Source organism: Bombina bombina, chromosome 1 (genome assembly GCF_027579735.1).
Source record: "Bombina bombina isolate aBomBom1 chromosome 1, aBomBom1.pri, whole genome shotgun sequence".
Lineage (NCBI taxonomy): Eukaryota > Metazoa > Chordata > Amphibia > Anura > Bombinatoridae > Bombina > Bombina bombina.
In genome coordinates this window covers 1,372,727,649-1,372,745,665 of record NC_069499.1, presented here as the reverse complement: position 1 = coordinate 1,372,745,665, position 18,017 = coordinate 1,372,727,649, and the positions used below count along the sequence as shown (strand labels likewise).

Here is an 18,017-nt window from a genome sequence, read left to right as displayed (position 1 = left end):
AACACTGCTGTATATGTCATTGTTATAAGGTGATCATTGTCTGTTATACACATTGCAAAACATCAAAAAAACTATTTTTTTTAAAAAAAGTCCATGGTAGATCACATTTACTAGAGATGAGTTAGTGCGGCCAACATCGCTTTATACTTTCAATGGTTATCGCGACCACGCTAAGTAGCGCTGGTACTACAGGTTGAAAGTTAGTTTGTACTTGAGTGAAAGTCGAAAGTGCATTACAATATTTAGTTCAGATAGAAACCTGAAGTAAAGTGTAAGGGTTAAAAACCTTTTTTTTTTTACAAAACACACCAAAAACATTAAAATAAACTATTACACTCATATATACACTTTTTAATAAAAAAAAAAAAAACCCATAATTTTAATAACAGAAAGGTTTTTTTTTTTTTTTAAAAAACGGTATATGGCAAGGTGTTTAGCTAGAAAGGGCTCTAGTGTGTGCATGTGTTTATTTTTATAATTCTGAACACGTGCATGCATACATGTGTATAGGTGTAAATATATGTGTGCACACATACAAACATTTTTGAGGTCTTCATAGTCAAATACCTTGAAATATGCAATATCATTGTATTCATATTTAATGAATTAATGTTTTTGAAAAGAAATACTTGCAATTCCTATGTTCTTTACCTAGAAAGAAGTTTATTTTAAAATATGGTATATATTTAAAAAGACATTTTTCTTCGATGTGAAAGACATAGGAATTTGAAATATCCCTAACGCACCTTCGGATCTAGAACAGTGTTGGGTTAAAGCGCCCCATTAAAGTCTATGGGGAGTTGCGATATCCAAAGTTAGTGAGCCTGAATTTTTTGCTTGCGGGCAAACTTTTTACTTTCAACTTGTAATACGTGTGCAAATCACCCCAAGAGATAAACGTCAGCAAATTCTTGATGAGGGACATAGGTGCAGATTACAGGAAATACAAAATTAAAATTTTGTATTTCAGTCACACAGAGCATGAAATTTGTTTCGATCTCTTGGTATCTTTTTCATACCAAACACAGAAGCACTAATGCAAACTAGCGCAACACAACTGGTGAGCCAATAACATGAGGCATATATTTATAGCCACCAATAAACAGCTAGCTCCCAGCAGTGCATTGCTGTGTCTGAGACTACTTAGGTAAGCTTTTCAACAAAAGAGACCAAAATAAAGAAGCAAATTTGATAATGGAAGTACAAAAGTTGTTTAAATGTCATGCTCTGAATGAATAGTTTAATTTTTATTGTACTGTCCCTTTAATATTAATACTTAATTGCATAGAACAGAGGCATTCCAGAAAAGGTGTGCCAGGCTCAGATGTTTATATGGAGCTTCTTGCACTGAGAGATAATGAATGTGTGAGATGGAAAAACTCAAATTAAAGTAATCTAAGGTATTCCAGAAGCTTTGATGAACATGAATAAGCTTGTATTCATGCATCTTTATAACACAAATGTACTCTGTCCAATGAAAAAAAAAAGATAACTAAAAGTCTGTGGTTGAATTTGCTGAACTATTCAGTAAGATTAGAAGGGATATGAAATCCAAAATTTCTCTTTTATGGTGTAGGCAGGGCATGCAATTTTAAACAATTTTCCAATTTACTTTTCTGTTGGTATCCTTGGTTGAAAAGCATATGTGGGTAGGTTTAGGAGAAGCAATGCACTACTGGGAGCTAGCTGTACATGTATCCCTATTGTAATTGGATCACGCAACTAGCTCATAGTATCCTTTGTTGGAGCAGCAATGCACTAAGAGAATGAAGCAAATGGGAAAGCTAGTTTAAAAATTGTATTTTCTATCTGAATCATGAAAGTAAAAATTGATGTTTCATGTCCCTTTAAACAATATACTATACCCTCTTTTTCATCTGTGACTACTACAAACACTTTTTGTATTTTCATTTGTGGAGAGATTTTTTTTTTCCCCCCTTCTAAATGTATTTATATTTGACAAAGACATCATCATAGATTGATGATCATCCCAAGATCCATGAGAGAGTTACAAATCTATAATGCACATTTCTATTGAATCATTAAATTTAGCAGTACAATACATTTGAAGCATTTTTTAGCAAAAAATACATAAGTGGCAAATAAGAAAAAAAGTGACATACCAAAAGTTAAATTTATTTTTATTGACAGCTTTTAGTTACAAATATTGTAATATGCCCATTTCCCTTAATGCCCGACAGCCATTATTTATTTTTTACCCATATAATCCTCCAGTGCTAATGAGAGGAACCCGAAGAAGATGATAAATTCTTTAAAGGACACTTTCTTGTCCCCATCCATGTCCATCTCGCCAATTATCCCTTTCAGGATTTCATCTTTCTTTCCACTAGTCTGGAAAAAAATAAAAAAATATCTAAATATAAGGGTCAGATCACCATCTCAGAGAGTATTATAAGGTGCTTTATCTGATGTATCAGAATCCGTGAGTTACTGGGACTGCATGATTCTGCTAAATGCACATCTCTATTCATACGTTTGTGTGCTTATTTTTTTTTTTTTTATTTGCGGTTATGTTGAATCTAACTATATATTACATTCCTGTCTGTGCATCAGTGTATGTTCACCAATACTTACACATAATGTAGGGAATTCCTTTGTAGCCAGTTCACACAGCTCATCCTGGTTCAGAAAATTGCCATCTCCATCTTTTCCAGCATATGTCTTAAAGGTTCCAATGAGCTTGATCATTAAGTCTTCCAATTTTTCACCCATGATGCACTATGGAAAAAGAATATTACTACAACCGAGTGCTTAAAGGGATATGAAACCCAATTTTTTTTTATTCTTTCTTGATTTAAATAGAGCATGCAATTAAGCAACTTTCCAATTTACTCCTATTATCAATTAATTGGTTCTCTTGATATCTTTATTTGAAGAGGAGGAGCCAGACCATTTTTGTTTCAGCGCTTGCTGATTGGTGGCTAAATGTAAAGGATACAGATTATATACATTCCCATCAGAGTTGGCAAACATATGGCACTATGCATCTGGTATAACATACTGCTTGGTTCACTGTCTGTAAATATAGTAATTATGAGAGAGTATATATCTATTAAGATATATCTAGAGATTGTATCTATCAACCAATAGATATTTATAGATTGAATCAGACTAGTATTTGTATACACTGAATGTTTGCACATGCTCAGTAGGAGCTGGTGCTTTCTAAAAAAAGAAAAAAAGAAAAAAAGAAAAAAAAAAAAAAAAAAAAAAGTACACAATTTTGATAATGAATGTAATTTGGAAAGTCTCTTAAAACTGCGTGTTCTAACTGAATCATGAACAAAATAACCATTTGTAATATTTTAATGATTCAAGTAGCTGTAATACTAATATCTGTATTATTGTAATGTGTGAATACAAAAATGCAATAAAGTAGAGCTGCAACAACTAATCGGCATAATAGATTATGAAAATAGTTGTCAAGATGAGCTCCTGCACATGGTATTGTCTTATGGTTATGCCCTTAGCCTAAAGGACATTTTATGGACAGTATAAGTTTACAACTACTCCTGGCTTATGTGCAACCCAGAAATAATAGGAGTCCTCATTTGGATTGATTATATAAAATCAGGTGATTAGGGACAATGCTTTGCATGTGATAGTGCCAAGCTTGTTATTTACACCTAGCCCTAGATAGATGGCATTTGTTATATGAATTGATGTCACTATTACCTGTTTGCACAATTTTTAGCACATCGTTTGCTATTCCTGATATATGTACTCTATAGATAAATGTGTGAGGCTGTGTCCTGATATATAGTCTTTAGCCCTTTTGCCTTTTTCCCCCCTTTGCTATTTTTAATTAATTGGAATATGTACCAAATTCAACCTCTGAAAGTATATATCTGCTATTTTAAGAGTGGACTAGATATTTTTTTCCCCCTAACCTTATAGATCGTTATTTACCGCTGCATATAGATATTAAAGATATGTTTTATGTTAAAATGAAGTCCAGGTTTACTTTGTTGAGAGTTCCCTTGCATTGGAGGAACTAACAAAGATAAATAGCACACCTTGGTGAAATTGGCAAAACCCTATTTATGCATCTCAGGCACCTCAACACCATCTGAGTGCCTCTTCTCTGCTGCAGGCAAAATAGCTTAAAAAAAAAAAAAAAAAAAGGAAAGAGCCAGCCTCACCCAGGAGCATGACGACATGTTGATATTTTTGCATTTCAATGCAAAGTGTCAGAGAGTTAACAGAACGTTATAAACAGTGGTAGTTACCTCTTTTCAAACAGTTTGTGGTTTTGTTTAATTATAAACATTTGTTCTGCTGCTTAAAAAAAATTGGACCAACAGTTTTAATGTAAAGTTTTAGTTGGAAGTTTATAAATATAACACCCAGTATGTGGATTTTATTTTAAATATAGGAAAACAAATATTTTTATTTTTTATCCGATTAATCGGAAAAAAAAAAAATCGGCCGATTAATCAATTATGAAAAAAATAGTTAGTTGCAGCCCTACAATAAAGTAAAAGTACTAATACAGCAAAAGGAATGAGTTTACTGAAGCTGCATACAAGTAGGTGAGGTAGGGTAATAATGACCATTTATGCATGAATGGTTGTGAAAGATCTAACTGCTGCTGGAGAGCTATGTCAGATGTATAGGTGTGGTACTGCCAGCATAACAAGGGTTTTGTGTGAGGGGTAGGTGTGGCAATATTGAGATTACTACTAAATACACCTGAGCTATAGGTAGGGAAGTATGGAAATGTTGGAATTGCTCTACAGCAAAAGACTGAGCTGCTATAGGCTAAACTTTAGGTACAATAGTGTAGAACCTGCAGAGCGAATATGTAAGATTTCCATAGGCTGCTTGAGATTTAGCTACAACAAACTTAAAAGATAAATGCAATTAGAGGTAAAACTGGGTGTGGCCATTCTTGTGCAAGTTATATTCACCTTATTAAATTATAAATTCAGGCTCCAGCTGGCTTGTGAGCAGTGCTGCTGGCAGTTTAACAAGTTTTAGCTGAGCAGAGCAACAAGTAGCCTGACTGATATTGCACCAATAACGGATCTCTTACAAAAAGACAATCAGCAGTCCCTACTGTAACAAGCTAGGTAGCAACCCATATGCATTAAATTAACTTAGTGAATGTCCTGATGTCAAAAAGTTACGATAGTTTGTGACAGTGACAACCCTAGACTCAGACTGAAAGGGATGCTCTATTCTCTGCACTTACAGCGCTGTCTTATGCAGCCTTTTTACAACTGAAAAAAACAGCTGTATATTTAGTGATCATCTACATAGGAGTTCACAGAAATGAAAAATCCTGTTCAATTCTTAGTGAATGTGCCACATATATATATATATATATATATATATATATATATACACATATACACAGGCTAGTGACTGTGCCAAATATACAGGCAGGCTAGTAGTGACTGTGCCAAATATACAGGCAGGCTAGTAGTGACTGTGCCAAATATACAGGCAGGCTAGTAGTGACTGTGCCAAATATACAGGCAGGCTAGTAGTGACTGTGCCAAATATACAGGCAGGCTAGTGACTGTGCCAAATATACAGGCTAGTGACTGTGCCAAATAAATATACAGGCAGGCTAGTGACTGTGCCAAATAAATATACAGGCTAGTGACTGTGCCAAATAAATATACAGGCTAGTGACTGTGCCAAATAAATATACAGGCTAGTGACTGTGCCAAATAAATATACAGGCTAGTGACTGTGCCAAATAAATATACAGGCTAGTGACTGTGCCACATAAATATACAGGCTAGTGACTGTGCCACATAAATATACAGGCTAGTGACTGTGCCACAGATACACAGGCTAGTGACTGTGCCACAGATACACAGGCTAGTGACTGTGCCACAGATACACAGGCTAGTGACTGTGCCATACTCCCTGGCAGCTGATTAATAAGCGCTCTTTATTTTATCAGTGCTTGGCAAGCAGCATCACAAACCATTTTTATACTGCGTATAGCACTTGGCAGGAGCGTGGCTCTATCCCAGACAAATTCACATGGGTCAGTAGGAGGGAGGATGCAAGCAGTTCCACTAGTGTGGTCAAAACTATTTAAGACGATAAAACTACATACTCTAGCAGCAGATTGTAAGAAATGACAGTTGCATTACTAGATTAAGTTTACTTTTACATAAAGGGTCTTTAGAAAAAGCTAGAAGTAAAAAGAAAAAAAACTTTTATTTATTTAAAATATGTAAAGTTTAGAAAAACGCAATTTCTCTGCAGAATATTCTAATTCTTTTGCCTGTCTATAAACAAGTTACACATTGCAATGCAGAGTCTCCTGTCCCAGAGCTTTTACTTACCTGGTTAGTCAGACACAACAGCAAATATCACAAAGAGGGTACAGACAGCTGTGCTGGGCTCAGGAGAAGATGAGCAATATATATATAGCCAACTAGACCCTGCCCCTCTCCTCCCTTCTGTATCCCCGGATCTGCAGGGAGGAGTCTGGGGGACAAGGAGTGGGTGTGCTCATTCACACTCCCCATTGGCTGTAGATTTCTGTTACAATTAATTTCTACCCAGACGCACCCAAACTCATCCTGTGACTTCACTTAGGACGTTTAGCTTGCACGTTGCTTAATTGGTTTGCAGAGTATTTTTTTTTGTTGTAAAACAGAGATGTAGTGCATAATTACTGACTGTAGTATGAATGTGTCCTCGTACAAGGGGAAAAAAAGCATGTTCAAATGTTCCTACATTGTATCCAAGATAAATTATAGCATTTGTAATTACAGTTAGAGCAAAAGTAATGCAGAAAGATTTGTATCACAGCTGTAATAAACAGTGAATTTATCTTAAAGGGATATTAAACCCCAATTTTTCCTTTCATGATTCAGATATAGAGCATACTTTCTAATTTACTCATATGATGTTTTCTTTGTTCACTTGGTATCTTTATTTGAAAAAGCAGGAATGTAAGCTTAGCCACCAATCAGCAAGCACTACCCAGGTGAGCAGGCTCCTTAGCTTACATTCCTGCTTTTCAATAAAGATACCAAGAAAAATTGATAATAGGAGTAATTTAGAAAGTTGCTTGAAATTGCATGCCCTATCTGAATCATGAAAGAAAAAACTTGGGTTTAATTTAAAGGACTATTAAAGCTTTGTTCATGTGATATTCTTTGTTGAAGAGATACCTAGGTAGGTAGGTAGCATGCACATCTGCAACACTACATGGCATGAAACACTGCTGCCACATAGTGCTCTTGCAAATGATGTGTACACTCCTGAGTCTACCTACCTGCCTGCTTTTCAACATAGAAAAACAAGAGAATTAAGTACTTGTAACTAGTTATTTGGATTTATTTTTTTCAATTTACATTCTATCTGAATCACGAACATTGTGTTGGGAGTTTTATGTCCCTTTAAATACAGTAGAAATGTATAATCAACAAATAAATCATAAAAATACAATGCAATTACTCTGAATTTCAAATAATTGTTGAAACTAATATCTTACTTGCCACAACGTGACCACTAGAAAACTGTGAAATTTGTACAGCTCCACTTAAATCAGTGTGGTCACTTCTATCTCACAACCATTAACTTCCTGCCCCATAGAACCACCTGCATTCACAAAAAAATGTTATAAAAATATTACAAAGCAAAATAATGAAAAGTGAAAAAAACAAAACTCTATATAAAACAGTCAACTCTAACACTGCACGAAAGAAAACTTCAAAAAAGTAAAAAATAAAATATGAAAAACTAGACATTCTTCTCAACTTTGACATAGCGAGTCACAACCGCAAGATGCGATTCTTCACAGAGGCAAGCAAGTGTTTCTAATTCCAACATGCTGTGTCACAATATAGGTGAAAATCCCAAGCACTTCTCCAGAACACCCCGTAACACCCACAATCCACCCCTTGTTTACTTCTGCAAGATCCATATTACTTAAACGTAACAAAACAGATATGTGAATATTAACTATTACACACATTAACAGACCCCCTTTTGCACAGGTATTTCCAAAGTGTTGAGGTTGTAATTGCTGTTTTTATCGGTGTAGCTAGTGGCCCTCCTTTATAGTGCAAGGTATCATGCGTTGGTTCATTTAGTACAGCTATATACGTAATGTATATGCATATTTGCACATAGGGAGTGCCCATTGTTGATCAACTAGAAAAGATAGGTGATTTTGCCTTAAGGATGAGGCCGCTTGGCAGCCTATCAAGTGTCCATGAATCTAGCTCATTGTATTGTATTTCTGGTTTATACAAAGGCTATCTTTTGTTAGTGTTATATACTGAGAAATGTATGACTACAGATTTGTGAATCTTTGTTGTGCAAATTATTGTGGTTCACACATTTCAATATCATCAACAAATTCATCACAAATTTATCACCACTTAGAGTACCAAATACGGGCAAGACTACATACAGTTGCAAGAAAAAGTATGTGAACCCTTTGGAATGATATGGATTTCTGCACAAATTGGTCATAAAATGTGATCTGATCATCATCTAAGTCACAACAATAGACAATCACAGTCTGCTTAAACTAATAACACACAAATAGTGAAATGTTGCCATGTTTTTATTGAACATACCATGTAAACATTCACAGTGCAGGTGGAAAAGGTATGTGAACCCCTAGACTAATGACATCTCCAAGAGCTAATTGGAGTGAGATGTCAGCCAACTGGAGTCCAATCAATGAGATGAGATTAGAGGTGTTGGTTACAGCTGCCCTGACCTATAAAAAACACACACCAGCTCTGGGTTTGCTTTTCACAAGAAGCATTGCCTGATGTGAATGATGCCTCGCACAAAAGAGCTCTCAGAAGACCTACGATTAAGAATTGTTGACTTGCATAAAGCTGGAAAGGGTTATAAAAGTATCTCGAAAAGCCTTGCTGTTCATCAGTCCACGGTAAGACAAATTGTCTATAAATGGAGAAAGTTCAGCACTGCTGCTACTCTCCCTAGAAGTGGCTGTCCTGTAAAGATGACTGCAAGAGCACATCGCAAACTGCTCAATGAGGTGAAGAAGAATCCTAGAGTGTCAGCTAAAGACTTACAAAAGTCACTGGCAAATACTAACATCCCTCTAGCGAATCTACAATATGTAAAACACTAAACAAGAATGGATTTCATGGCAGGATACCACAGAGTAAGCCACTGCTGTCCAAACAAAACATTGCTGCACGTTTACAGTTTGCACAAGAGCACCTGGATGTTCCACAGCAGTACTGGCAAAATATTCTGTGGACAGATGAAACCAAAGTTGAGTTGTTTGGAAGAAACACACAACACTATGTGTGGTGAAAAAGAGGCACAGCACACCAACATCAAAAGCTCATCCCAACTGTGAAGTATAGTGGTGGGGGCATCATGGTTTGGGGCTGCTTTGCTGCGTCAGGGCCTGGACGGATTGCTATCATCGAAGGAAAAATGAATTCCCAAGTTTTTTGGGACATTTTGCAGGAGAACTTAAGGCCATCTGTCTACCAGCTGAAGCTTAACAGAAGATGGGTGTTGCAACAGGACAATGACCCAAAGCATAGAAGTAAATCAACAACAGAATGGCTTAAACAGAAGAAAATACACCTTCTGAAGTGGCCCAGTCAGAGTCCTGACCTCAACCCGATTGAGATGCTGTAGCATGATCTCAAGAAAGCGATTCACACCAGACATCCCAAGAATATTGCTGAACTGAAACAGTTCTGTAAAGAGGAAGGGTCAAGAATTACTCCTGACCGTTGTGCACGTCTGATCTGCAACTACAGGAAACGTTTGATTGAAGTTATTGCTGCCAAAGGAGGTTCAACCAGTTATTAATTCCATGGGTTCACATACTTTTTCCACCTGCACTGTGAATGTTTACATGGTGTGTTCAATAAAAACATGGCAACATTTCATTCTTTGTGTGTTATTAGTTTAAGCAGACTGTGATTGTCTATTGTTGTGACTTAGATGATGATCAGATCACATTTTATGACCAATTTCTGCAAAAATCCATATCATTCCAAAGGGTTCACATACTTTTTCTTGCAACTGTATGCGGCGTTGCCCGCAAAAGCCGCCGCCACCGTTTTTTACGTGATTTTGGTATTACATATACAGCGCTGCATATAAATGCGACACGTATATTTCACCCGTCGGCCGAAATATTTACTCCCATAAGCTAAAATAGAACCGTGTTGCAAATCAGTATCACATATTCAGCGCAAGGACTTACGCGGCGAAAACTGAAAAATTTTACTCCATTTTCACCTCACCACACATAGGCAGGCATAGCAAGCCTTGTGCTGAGTATGTGAGCACCGTAACTCCCATAAGTGCCTGAACATATTAACTAACACCTAATGCATGCGCAATATCTATCTACCTCCTGAAAATAACTAACACCTAAACATGCACAATATCTACCTGTTAACCGCAATCCCCCACCGCAATAACTAATAAAGTATATGAACCCCTAATCTGCCATTAACCCACATCGAAACTAATAATAATAGTATTAACCCCTGAACCGACAACCCCCCACAACGCAATATTCCTAATTAAACTATTAACCTCTAATCCGCCATTTACACACCGCAAACTACCTAATAAATGTATTAACCCCTAAATCCGCCAACCCCAACATCGCAAACTACCTTTTAAAACTATTAACCCCTAATCCGCCAAACCCACACAATGCAATAATGCTAATAAATCTATTAACCCCTAAACCGACAAACCCCACAACGCAATAATGCTAATAAATCTATTAACCCCTAAACTGACAAACCCCACAACAAAAATAACTAACCACTAAGCCCCCTAACCTAACACCCCCTAAATTAACCCCATTACATAAATTTAAATAATACTAAATTACAATTAAAATTAAAAAAAAAACTAACATTACTTTAAAAATAATTAAAACAAAATTCACCCAATTCACTAAGTTTAAATTAAGCTAAAATTACAAAAAATAAAAAAAATCTAACATTGCATAAAATAATAAACAAAATTATCAAAAATTAAAAAATTATACCTAATCCCTATAAAAATAATAAATAAATAAATCAAAATAGTTTTTTTATTTTTAAAATGTACACTTACACTACTATTAAACAAGATATGAGTGGTGGCACTGGGCAAGTTGGCACAGTATACGCTGTGAGCCTGACACAAAAAAGCAGACTGATGTTTCAAAGTCAAAATAGTTTTTTTATTTTTAAAATGTACACTTACACTACTATTAAACAAGATAATATGAGTGGTGGTGGCACTGGACAAGTGGGCACAGTATACGCTGTGAGCCTGACACAAAAAAAGCAGAATGATGTTTCACAGTCAAAATAGTTTTTTTATTTTTAAAATGTACACTTACACTACTATTATTAAACAAGATAATGTGAGTGGTGGCACTGGACAAGTGGGCACAGTATACGCTGTGAGCCTGACACACACGCTGGCAGTGGCAGGCTGGCCTGGCAACTGCAATTAGATTACACTAGCAGACTGATGTAAAGGGGTTTTTTAAAAAATGTACACTACTGTTACACCAGATATGACTGGTGGTGGCACTGAGAAAGAAGGCACAGTATATGCTGTGAGCCTGACACACAGGCTGGCAGTCGCAGGCTGGCCTGGAAACTGAAATTAGATTACACTAGCAGACTGATGTAAAAGTTTTTTTAAAAAAAATTTACACTAATGTTACACCAGATATGAGTGGTGGCACTGAGCAAGTAGGCGCAGTATATGCTGTGAGCCTGACACACAGGCTGGCAGTGGCAGGCTGGCCTGGCAACTGAAATTAGATTACACTAGCAGACTGATGTAAAAGTTTTTTTTTTTTTAATTTACACTAATGTTACACCAGATATGAGTGGTGGCACTGAGCAAGTAGGCACAGTATATGCTGTGAGCCAGACACACAGGCTGGCAGTGGCAGGCAGGCAGGCAACTGCTATTAGATTACACTAGCAGACTGATGTAAAAGGTTTTTTTTAAAACATTTACACTACTGTTACACCAGATATGACTGGTGGTGGCACTGAGCAAGTAGGCACAGTATATGCTGTAAGCCTGACACACAGGCTGGCAGTGGCAGGCTGGCCTGGCAACTGAAATTAGATTACACTAGCAGACTGATGTAAAAGTTTTTGTTTTTTTTAATTTACACTAATGTTACACCAGATATGAGCGGTGGCACTGAGCAAGTAGGCACAGTATATGCCGTGAGCCTGACACACAGGCTGGCAGTGGCAGGCAGGCAACTGCTATTAGATTACACTAGCAGACTGATGTAAAAGTTTTTTTAAAAAAAAATTACACTAATGTTACACCAGATATGAGTGGTGGCACTGAGCAAGTAGGCACAGTATATGCTGTGAGCCTGACACACAGGCTGGCAGTGGCAGGCAGGCAACTGCTATTAGATTACACTAGCAGACTGATGTAAAAGTTTTTTTTTTTTTAAATGTACACTACTGTTACACCAGATATGACTGGTGGTGGCACTGAGCAAGTAGGCACAGTATATGCTGTGAGCCTGACACACAGGCTGGCAGTGGCAGGCTGGCCTGGCAACTGAAATTAGATTTCACTAGCAGACTGATGTAAAAGTTTTTTTTTTAAATTTACAGTAATATTGCACCAGATATGAGTGGTGGCACTGAGCAAGTAGGCACAGTATATGCTGTGAGCCTGACACACAGGCTGGCAGTGGCAGGCAGGCAACTGCTATTAGATTACACTAGCAGACTGATGTAAAAGTTTTTTTTTTTTAAATGTACACTACTGTTACACCAGATATGACTGGTGGTGGCACTGAGCAAGTAGGCACAGTATATGCTGTGAGCCTGACACACAGGCTGGCAGTGGCAGGCTGGCCTGCTGGCAACTGAAACTAGATTACACTAGCAGACTGATGTAAAAGTTTTTTTTTAAAAATGTACACTACTGTTACACCAGATATGACTGGTGGTGGCACTGAGCAAGTAGGCACAGTATATGCTGTGAGCCTGACACACAGGCTGGCAGTGGCAGGCAGGCAGGCAACTGCTATTAGATTACACTAGCAGACTGATGTAAAAGTTTTTTTAAAAAAAACTTACACTACTGTTACACCAGATATGACTGGTTGTGGCACTGAGCAAGTAGGCACAGTATATGCTGTAAGCCTGACACACAGGCTGGCAGTGGCAGGCTGGCCTGGCAACTGAAATTAGATTACACTAGCAGACTGATGTAAAAGTTTTTTTTAAAAAATTTACACTAATGTTACACCAGATATGAGTGGTGGCACTGAGCAAGTAGGCACAGTATATGCTGTGAGCCTGACACACAGGCTGGCAGTGGCAGGCTGGCCTGGCAACTGAAATTAGATTACACTAGCAGACTGATGTAAAAGTTTTTTTTTTTTAAATTTACACTAATGTTACACCAGATATGAGTGGTGGCACTGAGCAAGTAGGCACAGTATATGCTGTGAGCCTGACACACAGACTGGCAGTGGCAGGCAGGCAACTGCTATTAGATTACACTAGCAGACTGATGTAAAAGTTTTTTTAAAAAAAAATTTACACTACTGTTACACCAGATATGACTGGTGGTGGCACTGAGCAAGTAGGCACAGTATATGCTGTGAGCCTGACACACAGGCTGGCCTGCTGGCAACTAAAATTAGATTACACTAGCAGATTGATGTAAAAGTTTTTTTTTTAAATGTACACTAATGTTACACCAGATATGAGTGGTGGCACTGAGCAAGTAAGCACAGTATATGCTGTGAGCCTGACACACGCTGGCAGGCAGGCAAATGCAATTAGATTACAAAGAAGAAAAAAAAAGACTGATGTTCTAGCCCTAAAAAGGGCTTTTTGGGGTGCTGTCCTTACAGCAGAGATCAGATGAGTCCTTCAGGACTGTAGTGGACACTGAATACACTAGCCTAGCTATCAATTTCCCTATAAAATCAGCAGCAGCTACACTATCCCTCCTCTCACTAAGAATGCAGGATCAGAATGAATCTAAAATGGCTGCTGTCCAGGAGCTGGGAGGGTCAGGGAGGGAGCGTCTGCTGCTGATTGGCTGAAATGTGTCTGCAGACTGTGAGATACAGGGTCAAAGTTTACTCAATGATGACGAATAGGGGCGGATCGAACATTGCATATGTTTGCCCACCACGGCGAACGCGAACAAGCTATGTTCGCCGGGAACTGTTCTCCGGCGAACTGTTTGCAACATCACTATTTCTATGGGTTTTTTTTCTGTGGGTCTCTCTGTGAGGGTGGGTGGGTGTGTATGTTTTTGTGCATTTTCTGTGGATGTCTGTGAGGGTGTGTGCATATGTCTTTGAGCTTTTTCTATGGGTGTCTCTGTGAGGGTGTGTGTATGTTTGTCTTTGTGTATATTCTCTGGATGCCTCTGTGAGGGTGGGTGTGTATGTCTGTGTTTTCTGTGGATGTCTCTGTGAGGGGTTGTTTTATGTGGTTGTCTTTATGTGTTTGTATGTCTTTGTGTGTTTTCTGTGGGTGTCTCTGTGTGTGTATGTCTTTCTGTGTTTTCTGATGCTGTCTCTGTTGGTGTTTCCTTGGGTGTATGTTCAAGTTTGAGTTTGTTATGTGTGTGTGTCCATTGTCTGTTCCTTTTTAGGACATTTTGACATTACTACTGATTATTCAAATCTTTCTACAGACTTTGAGACTAATGAGACCTTGCCGGAAGTCACCAATCTACCATTTAACCTTTAAATTATTGTTTAGGCAGTTCAGGGCCCTTCCTTTCAGCCACTGCATGCTGATGTCATAATTTAGTTGGCATCTTCCTTTATAAAAAGATAATCAGAACTCCATATTTTGTTTTCTAAATCTCCTTTTTTTACAAAACTGTAGTTTACCTCATTACTTGTCAGGTCAATGTAAACAAGTGCTGAGTTTCTGTTTGGGTGTCTGTATCTGAGTGTGTTTCTTTACGTGTCTGCTAGAGTGTCTATATGTGAATCCTTATGTGTGAGTGTGTGTGTGTTTGTATGTTACTACCTTTACAACATTTCCAAGTTTAAATAGACACTTAAGAATAAAGTGCATATACGTTTTAGTCACTTGGTCAAAAATTGCACTTATCAAAGGGGGGGGGGCTGATCAATGGTTAAGTCAGGGGCCCCAAAATGTCTAGCGGCGGCCCTGCCTGGGAGCAGATGATTCTGCAGTGAAATCACTGGATTTGGATCGAAAGCACGCAGCCGTGATTGCGGCCTAACACACAGTTATGCACCCAGACTGCGACATCGTTTAAGGAAACAGCCGCCCATGATATAGGGACTCATCGCTGAGGGGACTCCAGATAACTCACTCTAACACTAATATACAAGCGAGGAGACAAGTTTACGGCTGTCTATATCTGCATACACAAGTTTCTCTATGGAGCTTATTACTTCCCTCCTGGCATCATTGTGCACTCGACTGGATCATTACCGGGCAGCAATTGCTGAGACACTACACAATGCAGTCAGCGCTCCTCACGCTGCTGTACTTTTTGAAGATCCACATATCAGCATGATAGATGCCCTGTTTGACAGCAGGAATATTGCCTTGCACCGCACATACAATCAGCAGTACGGGCAACAAGGAGAGCCTGAGCTTTCTGCAGGACCGGAAAGGAGAGAGCTGGGCATAGCGAGAAACCTTGAGCTAGACCATGACGCGGCTCTAGAGCCAGTCCTTGTGAACCATCAGAGGTTTGTTAGCCATCATAAACCACAGGCATCAGCGATACCCATCTCCAGGAGTATGTATGTTAAGACAGAGGGTAATGCGCTTCAATTTGTTGATGGTCCTAGGTGGCAGGGGACTTACATATACCTCGGCAGCTCACAATGGGACTTTAACTGTATTCTGACCCTGGACACCTTGCGTTTTTTTTTATCTCAAGATCTGGGGTAGGGTGAGTGCTTACCGAACCTAGAGCGGTGTCCGGATTAAATTTATGTAAGCTGCAGTAAGTCACTGTCCTACCCTCAATATTGTGACTATTTCAGATTTAGTTTGTACACCGGGTTGTCTGACTATTGACTCCTAGCCGTTCACTACCCCAGATGATGACCTTCGGGTCTGAAGCATGTGAACGCAGGACTCTAGATACTCCATTACTCCTATTTCAATATAAGTTGCACAACATTAGCTCATAAAAATTGTGCCTAAAGGTTATTAATTTCTCTAAGTCCCTTAAAAGTTGTTTATTGGGTTCATGTTCAAGTTTTAAACACTTGGGATTTTGCTTTACCACTTTTAAATGTTTAACCTCTACTCACCTGTTTAAATGTTATATGGGATTATAAAATGTTCTAGATGCGTTTTAATGTATAATATGCACAGCGGCCATGGTTGGTGTTAGCAGGGATAGCTGCATTAATATTTTACTCTCCTACCTATTATAAAATGAACGGTTGTGTATAGATTATCAGGTATACATTAGGGACTGCTACTGCAATTTATAGACGGGGCTGTAATTGCGGCCTACCGCCATCTATCAAGTGTATATGTATAACCGCTTATAATGTTGATGTGATTCCCTCATTCATACTATTTTTATATTACTGAGTTATTTACTTCATATATTTGAGTACATATTATTGTACTTCCTCATATCTCTGCGACTACTAGTACATAATCTTACCTTGATAAGATATATATGTTTACCTACCGAGCACTATTTCATGCCAAATGCTGATAAAACACCATTTTTATAATATGATACCCTAATAGGTTATGTATAGGTTTACTTATAGAATACTATTTAATGCCAAATGCTTCTAAAACACCACATCCGTAATATGCTTATACATTCTGAATTACTGGGGTGCCATGGGGTGGCTTGTGTAGCTATCTCACGTCTTCATGGCCCTATACATACAACCCTTGGTGTACACAAGCAGACTCTGGACTCTTGCCCTTTTTGCTCTCCTCTTATAGTATGCTAGTTCCCTTAGGTTAAGCTAGGAGGGTTTCATTGCAGGGGATCCTAAGGTTATGAACACATGTGTAGGTCCATCTGCGATACCTGCCCACTTATATCCCCTCTATTGATGTCTGCATAGGTGCAGTGCTGCTATACTGCCTTTATTCCTAGCTACGGCAGCTTATTCTCAGATCTGCATTAATAAGGTATATATTATTATTAAATTCCATAGAGCTGAATACTGAGGACTTATTTTATATCCAGGTTTATCAAGTATATAACCTCGGTGTGTACCCTCTCATCTGGCATGCTACGAGGCATATATACATTTCGTATAGTAGCTACTCAGAGCCCAATGACCTGGTCAAGAGGTGTATTGCATATAAATTATGATGATTCCATTACATACTACACTACAACATGATATGGAATATCATATTTTGGGCTACTTATGCTATTTCCCCCTTAAGCAGCATTTAGTCAGGACACAATAATATTATCGACATGTTAACTCATATTCACTTGCTCTTGTGGATACGCTGACCCATACTACATATGTATACCTCTCACTTGTCGTGTCAGAATATTTAACTTCCCTTTAAAGGGACACTGAACCCAAATTTTTTATTTCATGATTCCGATAGAGCATGCAATTTTAAACAACTAATTTACTCCTATTATCAATTTTTCTTCGTTCTCTTGCTTTCTTTATTTGAAAAAGAAGGCATCTAAGCTATTTTTTTGGTTCAGACCATGGAAAGCACTTGTTTATTGGTAGGTGAATTTACCCACCAATCAGCAAGAATACAGTGTGTTCACCAAAAATGAGCCGGCATCTAAACTTACATTCTTGCATTTCAAATAAAGATACCAAGAGAATGAAAAGAATTTGATAATAGGAGTAAATTAGAAAGTTGCTTAAAATTGCATGCTCTATCTGAATCACAATAGAAAAAAATTTGGGTTCAATGTCCCTTTAAGCTTTCATATAAGGCCCATATTCAATTATGACAACCTAAGGGAGTCCTATCTAGGCTGATGCCAGAATATATGTTGCCTGAGTTATTTATATATGGCTCATATTC

General features: G+C 38.0%; 1 protein-coding gene across 1 annotated transcript; it reads right to left on the bottom strand.

Moving 5' to 3' along the window:
* Positions 1-2,124: 2,124 nt before the first annotated feature.
* Positions 2,125-6,460, bottom strand: LOC128642741 (protein S100-G-like). Its single transcript, XM_053695529.1, has 3 exons — positions 6,330-6,460; positions 2,596-2,739; positions 2,125-2,352 (listed from the first exon to the last, which is right to left on the bottom strand). Exons 2-3 carry the CDS (start codon positions 2,731-2,733, stop codon positions 2,209-2,211), a joined length of 282 nt encoding a protein of 93 aa, XP_053551504.1. The 5' UTR covers positions 2,734-2,739; positions 6,330-6,460; the 3' UTR covers positions 2,125-2,208.
* Positions 6,461-18,017: the final 11,557 nt, after the last annotated feature.

Bases quoted from the DNA above. Each gene is read 5' to 3' on its own strand.
- LOC128642741 (XM_053695529.1), bottom strand. From the start codon at position 2,733: ATGGGTGAAAAATTGGAAGACTTAATGATCAAGCTCATTGGAACCTTT. The intron at 2,353-2,595 runs GTAAGTATTGGT...ATTTTTTTCCAG, and splicing joins AGGAATTCCCTACATTATGT to ACTAGTGGAAAGAAAGATGA.